The sequence below is a fragment of the Triticum urartu genome, chromosome 1, assembly GCF_003073215.2.
Source record: "Triticum urartu cultivar G1812 chromosome 1, Tu2.1, whole genome shotgun sequence".
In the NCBI taxonomy this organism is placed as follows: Eukaryota; Viridiplantae; Streptophyta; class Magnoliopsida; order Poales; family Poaceae; genus Triticum; species Triticum urartu.
Window position 1 is genome coordinate 510,539,976 of NC_053022.1, and position 7,869 is coordinate 510,547,844.

The 7,869-nt window shown below is 42.9% G+C and overlaps 1 protein-coding gene across 1 annotated transcript in view; it reads left to right on the forward strand.

The window, feature by feature from the left end:
- Positions 1 to 7,869, forward strand: part of LOC125533009 (probable LRR receptor-like serine/threonine-protein kinase At3g47570) — a 13,352-nt gene extending 5,483 nt beyond the window's left edge. The window contains exon 3 of the mRNA XM_048696822.1: positions 7,558 to 7,869. Coding sequence (XP_048552779.1) covers positions 7,558 to 7,869 — 312 coding nt within the window. The remainder of the gene's footprint in view (positions 1 to 7,557) is intronic.

Consider the following 7,869-nt stretch of genomic DNA (forward strand, 5'->3'; position numbering starts at 1 on the left):
CGGGACTCCGAACTCCTTCGGTACATCAAAACATGTAAACTCATAATATAACTGTCATCGTAACCTTAAGCGTGCGGACCCTACGGGTTCAAGAACAATGTAGACATGACCGAGACATGTCTCCGGTCAATAACCAATAGCGGGACCTGGATGCCCATATTGGCTCCTACATATTCTACGAAGATATTTATCGGTCAGACCGCATAACAACATACGTTGTTCCCTTTGTCATCGGTATGTTACTTGCCCGAGATTCGATCGTCGGTATCCCATACCTAGTTCAATCTCATTGCCGGAAAGTCTCTTTACTCGTTCCGTAATACATCATCTCGCAACTAACTCATTAGTTGCAATGCTTGCAAGGCTTATGTGATGTGCATTACCGAGAGGGCCCAGAGATACCTCTCCGACAATCGGAGTGACAAATCCTAATCTCGAAATACGCCAACCCAACATCTACCTTTGGAGACACCTGTAGTACTCCTTTATAATCACCCAGTTACGTTGTGACGTTTGGTAGTACCCAAAGTGTTCCTCCGGTAAACGGGAGTTGCATAATCTCATAGTTATAGGAACATGTATAAGTCATGAAGAAAGCAATAGCAACATACTAAATGATCGGGTGCTAAGCTAATGGAATGGGTCATGTCAATCAGATCATTTAACTAATGATGTGACCTCGTTAATCAAATAACAACTCTTTGTTCACGGTTAGGAAACATAACTATCTTTGATTAACGAGCTAGTCAAGTAGAGGCATACTAGTGACACTTTGTCTGTCTATGTATTCACACATGTATTATGTTTCCGGTTAATACAATTCTAGCATGAATAATAAACCTTTATCATGATTATAAGGAAATAAATAATAACTTTATTATTGCCTCTAGGGCATATTTCCTTCAGTCTCCCACTTGCACTAGAGTCAATAATCTAGATTACACCGTAATGATTCTAACACCCATGGAGCCTTGGTGCTGATCATGTTTTGCTCGTGGAAGAGGCTTTGTCAACGGGTCTGCAACATTCAGATCCGTATGTATCTTGCAAACCTCTATGTCTCCCACCTGGACTAGATCCCGGATGGAATTGAAGCGTCTCTTGATGTGCTTGGTTCTCTTGTGAAATCTGGATTCCTTTGCCAAGGCAATTGCACCAGTATTGTCACAAAAGATTTTCATTGGACCTGATGCACTAGGTATGACACCTAGATCGGATATGAACTCCTTCATCCAGACTCCTTCGTTCGCTGCTTCCGAAGCAGCTATGTACTCCGCTTCACATGTAGATCCCGCTACGACGCTTTGTTTAGAACTGCACCAACTGACAGCTCCACCGTTTAATGTAAACACGTATCCGGTTTGCGATTTAGAATCGTCCGGATCAGTGTCAAATCTTGCATCAACGTAACCTTTTACGATGAGCTCTTTGTCACCTCCATATATGAGAAACATATCCTTAGTCCTTTTCAGGTATTTCAGGATGTTCTTGACCACTGTCCAGTAATCCACTCCTGGATTACTTTGGTACCTCCCTGCCAGACTTATAGCAAGGCACACATCGGGTCTGGTACACAGCATTGCATACATGATAGATCATATGGCTGATGCATAGGGAACATCTTTCATATTCTCTCTATCTTCTGTGGTGGTCGGGCATTGAGTTTTACTCAACTTCCCACCTTGTAACACAGGCAAGAATCCTTTCTTTGCTTGATCCATTTTGAACTTCTTCAAAATCTTGTCAAGGTATGTGCTTTGTGAAAGTCCAATTAAGCGTCTTGATCTATCTCTATAGATCTTTATGCCTAATATGTAAGCAGCTTCACCGAGGTCTTTCATTGAAAAACTCTTATTCAAGTATCCCTTTATGCTATCCAGAAATTCTATATCATTTCCAATTAGTAATATGTCATCCACATATAATATCAGAAATGCTACAGAGCTCCCACTCACTTTTTTGTAAATACAGGCTTCTCCGAAAGTCTGTATAAAACCAAATGCTTTGATCACACTATCAAAGCGTTTATTCCAACTCCGAGAGGCTTGCACCAGTCCATAAATGGATCGCTGGAGCTTGCACACTTTGTTAGCTCCCTTTGGATCGACAAAACCTTCTGGTTGCATCATATACAACTCTTCTTCCAGAAATCCATTCAAGAATGCAGTTTTGACATCCATTTGCCAAATTTCATAATCATAAAATGCGGCAATTGCTAACATGATTCGGACAGACTTAAGCATCGCTACGGGTGAGAAGGTCTCATCGTAGTCAACCCCTTGAACTTGTCGAAAACCTTTTGCGACAAGTCGAGCTTTGTAGACAGTAACATTACCGTCAGCGTCAGTCTTCTTCTTGAAGATCCATTTATTCTCAATTGCTTGCCGATCATCGGGCAAGTCAACCAAAGTCCATACTTTGTTCTCATACATGGATCCCATCTCAGATTTCATGGCTTCAAGCCATTTTGCGGAATCTGGGCTCACCATCGCTTCTTCATAGTTCGTAGGTTCATCATGATCTAGCAGCATGACTTCCAGAACAGGATTACCATACCACTCTGGCGCGGATCTTACTCTGGTTGATCTACGAGGTTCAGTAGTATCTTGGTCTGAAGTTTCATGATCATTATCATTAGCTTCCTTACTAACTGGTGTAGGTGTCACTGGAACAGTTTTCTGTGATGTACTACTTTCCAGTAAGGGAGCAGGTACAGTTACCTCGTCAAGTTCTACTTTCCTCCCACTCACTTCTTTCGAGAGAAACTCCTTCTCTAGAAAGTTTCCGAATTTAGCAACAAAAGTCTTGCCTTCGGATCTGTGATAGAAGGTGTATCCAATAGTTTCCTTTGGATATCCTATGAAGACACATTTCTCCGATTTGGGTTCGAGCTTATCAGGTTGAAGCTTTTTCACATAAGCATCGCAGCCCCAAACTTTCAGAAACGACAACTTTGGTTTCTTGCCAAACCACAGTTCATAAGGCGTCGTCTCAACGGATTTTGATAGTGCCCTATTTAACGTGAATGCGGCCGTCTCTAGAGCGTATCCCCAAAACGATAGCGGTAAATCAGTAAGAGACATCATAGATCGCACCATATCTAGTAAAGTACGATTACGATGTTCGGATACACCATTACGCTGTGGTGTTCCGGGTGGCGTGAGTTGCGAAACTATTCCACAATTTTTCAAATGTACACCAAACTCGTAACTCAAATATTCTCCTCCACGATCAGATCGTAGAAACTTTATTTTCTTGTTACGATGATTTTCAACTTCACTCTGAAATTCTTTGAACTTTTCAAATGTTTCAGACTTATGTTTCATTAAGTAGATATACCCATATCTGCTTAAGTCATCTGTGAAGGTGAGAAAATAACGATATCCGCCATGAGCCTCAATATTCATCGGACCACATACATCTGTATGTACGATTTCCAACAAATCTGTTGCTCTCTCCATAGTACCGGAGAACGGTGTTTTAGTCATCTTGCCCATGAGGCACGGTTCGCAAGTACCAAGTGATTCATAATCAAGTGGTTCCAAAAGTCCATCAGTATGGAGTTTCTTCATGCGCTTTATACCGATATGACCTAAACGGCAGTGCCACAAATAAGTTGCACTCTCATTATCAACTCTGCATCTTTTGGCTTCAACATTATGAATATGTGTGTTACTACTATCGAGATTCAATAAGAATAGACCACTCTTCAAGGGTGCATGACCATAAAAGATATTACTCATATAAATAGAACAACCATTATTCTCTGATTTAAATGAATAACCGTCTCGCATTAAAAAAGATCCAGATATAATGTTCATGCTCAACGCTGGCACCAAATAACAATTATTTAGGTCTAATACTAATCCCGAAGGTAGATGTAGAGGTAGCGTGCCGACCGCGATCACATCAACTTTGGAACCGTTTCCCACGCGCATCGTCACCTCGTCCTTAGCCAATCTTCGCTTAATCCGTAGTCCCTGTTTCTAGTTGCAAATATTAGCAACAGAACCAGTATCAAATACCCAGGTGCTACTGCAAGCATTGGTAAGGTACACATCAATAACATGTATATCACATATACCTTTGTTCACCTTGCCATCCTTCTTATCCGCCAAATACTTGGGGCAGTTCCGCTTCCAGTGACCAGTCTGCTTGCAGTAGAAGCACTCAGTTTCAGGCTTAGGTCCAGACTTGGGTTTCTTCTCTTGAGCAGCAACTTGCTTGCCGTTCTTCTTGAAGTTCCCCTTCTTCTTCCCTTTGCCCTTTTTCTTGAAACTAGTGGTCTTATTGACCATCAACACTTGATGCTCCTTCTTGATTTCTACCTCCACAGCTTTCAGCATTGCGAAGAGCTCGGGAATAGTCTTGTTCATCCCTTGCATATTATAGTTCATCACGAAGCTCTTGTAGCTTGGTGGCAGTGATTGGAGAATTCTGTCAATGACGCAATCATCTGGAAGATTAACTCCCAATTGAATCAAGTGATTATTATACCCAGACATTTTGAGTATATGCTCACTGATAGAACTGTTCTCCTCCATCTTGCAGCTATAGAACTTATTGGAGACTTCATATCTCTCAATCCGGGCATTTGCTTGAAATATTAACTTCAACTCCTGGAACATCTCATATGCTCCATGACGTTCAAAACGTCGTTGAAGTCCTGATTCTAAGCCGTAAATCATGGCACACTGAACTATCAAGTAGTCATCAGCTTTGCTCTGCCAGACGTTCATAACATCTGGTGTTGCTCCAGCAGCAGGCCTGGCACCCAGTGGTGCTTCCAAGACGTAATTCTTCTGTGCAGCAATGAGGATAATCCTCAAGTTACGGACCCAGTCCGTGTAATTGCTACCATCATCTTTCAATTTTGCTTTCTCAAGGAACACATTAAAATTCAACGGAACAATAGCACGAGCCATCTATCTACAATCAACATAAACAAGCAAGATACTATCAGGGACTAAGTTCATGATAAATTTAAGTTCAATTAATCATATTACTTAAGAACTCCCACTTAGATAGACATCCCTCTAATCCTCTAAGTGATCACGTGATCCAAATCAACTAAACCATAACCGATCATCACGTGAGATGGAGTAGTTTTCAATGGTGAACATCGTTATGTTGATCATATCTACTATATGATTCACGCTCGACCTTTCGGTCTCCGTGTTCCGAGGCCATATCTGTATATGCTTGGCTCGTCAAGTTAACCTGAGTATTCCGCGTGTGCAACTGTTTTGCACCCGTTGTATTTGAACGTAGAGCCTATCACACCCGATCATCACGCGGTGTCTCAGCACGAAGAACTTTCGCAACGGTGCATACTCAGGGAGAACACTTCTTGATAATTTAGTGAGAGATCATCTTATAATGCTACCGTCAATCAAAGCAAGATAAGATGCATAAATGGATAAACATCACATGCAATCAATATAAGTGATATGATATGGCCATCATCATCTTGTGCTTGTGATCTCCATCTCCGAAGCACCATCATGATCACCATCGTCACCGGCGTGACACCTTGATCTCCATCGTAGCATCGTTGTCGTCTCGCCAAGCTTATGCTTCTACGACTATCACTACCGCTTAGTAATAAAGTAAAGCATTACATCGCGATTGCATTGCGTACAATAAAGCGACAACCATATGGCTCCTGCCAGTTGCAGATAACTCGGTTACAAAACATGATCATCTCATACAATAAAATTCAGCATCATGTCTTGACCATATCACATCACAACATGCCCTACAAAAACAAGTTAGACGTCCTCTACTTTGTTGTTGCAAGTTTTACGTGGCTGCTACGGGCTTAAGCAAGAACCAATCTCACCTACGCATCAAAACCACAACGATAGTTTGTCAAATAGACTCTGTTTTAACCTTCGCAAGGACCGGGCGTAGCCATACTTGGTTCAACTAAAGTTGGAGAGACAGTCGCCCGCAAGCCACCTATGTGCAAAGCACGTCGGGGGAACCGGTCTCGCGTAAGCGTACGCGTAATGTTGGTCCGGGTCGTCTCGTCCAACAATGCCGCCGAACCAAAGTATGACATGCTGGTAGGCAGTATGACTTATATCGCCCACAACTCACTTGTGTTCTACTCGTGCATATAATATCAACATAAATAACCTAGGCTCGGATGTGTTGGGTTTCGTAGTAATTTCAAAAAAATTCCTACACACACGCAAGATCATGTGATGCATAGCAACGAGAGGGGAGAGTGTTGTCTATGTACCCACGCAGACCGACTGCGGAAGCGTTGACGCAACGTAGAGGAAGTAGTCATTCGTCTTCACGATCCAACCGATCAAGTACCGAAACTACGGCACCTCCGAGTTCGAGCACACGTTTAGCTCGATGACGATCCCCGGACTCCGATCCAGCAAAGTGTCGGGGAAGAGTTCCGTCAGCACGACGGCGTGGTGATGATCTTGATGCACTACAGCAGCAGGGCTTCGCCTAAACTCCGCTACAGTATTATCGAGGAATATGGTGGCTGGGGCACCACACACGGCTAAGGAATAGATCACGTGGATCAACTTGTTGTCCCTTTGGTGCTAGCCCTTCCCCTCTATTTATATGTTGAGCCCTGGGGTCGAAACTTGGAGCAAAAGCCTCCTCAAAGTCGGTTTTTGCCCGAAAGGCAAGAGTCCCACTCGGACTCCAGGACCAAACGCCACAATCCTTGGCGTCTGGCCCAGACGCCATGGGCCTCGGCTAAAAAAAGGTATCATATGGAGAGTGGTCGATGGTTCTAGTATAAACATTTGGAGGGATAATTGGATCCCTAGGGATTCTGGCCTTCGTATATCTGCTAAGAAGAATAGAACTAGGATCAAATGGGTGTCCGAGTTATTCATGACTGGGTCTAGGAGTTGGGATGAGAACCTGATCAGACATCTTTTCTATAGGCATGATGCAGATGAAATTCTAAAATTGTGTATTCTGAGGTTGAGTGAGGGTGATGTTATTGCTTAGCACGATGAGAAGAGTGGTTTGTTCTCTGTGAAAAGTGTGTATAGGCTGGCACTCAATCTTCAGGAATCAAAGGTTGATCCAGGTAACTCTAGTGGTGCCACGAATGGGGAAAGGAGGCTTTGGAATATAATTTGGAAGGCTAATGTCCCCCAGAAGATTAGAATATTTGCGTGGAGGGCTGCCTCTAATAGTTTGGCGGTTCAAGTTAACAGGGTTAAACACCATCAAGCTATTCTAGGTATGTGCTCGATTTGTGGTATTGAGGATGAATGTATTTTTCATGCATTGGTGAGTTGCCCCAAGGCTCGGACGTTTCGTATGGCGTTGAAGGAAGTGTGGAATTTACCGGCTGGAGAGAATTTCAAATATTCTGGGCCCGACTGGCTTCTTATTTTATTGGATCAATTAAATCCGACGGTGTGTGGGCAAACATTATTCATGTTCTGGAGAGCTTGGCATTTGAGGGATGATTTGATCTTTGGAAAAGGGAAGGAATCCATCTTGGCATCTGTGAGCTTTGTAGAAAATTACTGGGCTTCTTTCTCGTCTTGTCATGCAAACATGCAGGTGGAGATGTGCAACAAAGGTAAACAAGTGATGGGGGAAGTTCAGCCAACCACCACTATGGAGAGGAATTCTATCTCTTGGAAGCCACCCAACTCTGAGTTCTTCAACATTAATGTCGATGCAAGTTTTGTGGAGGCCATTAAAGTTGCGAGTGTGGGGTTGATTATCAGAAACCATTGTGGACAAGTTATTGTTTCATCGTGGGATTATATCGGAGCTTGCTATAGCGCCGAGGAAGCGAAACTTAGGGCGGCACTTTCTGGCCTGTATATCGGTATCACTCTTGACATGCCCATCATTTTTGAAAATTGA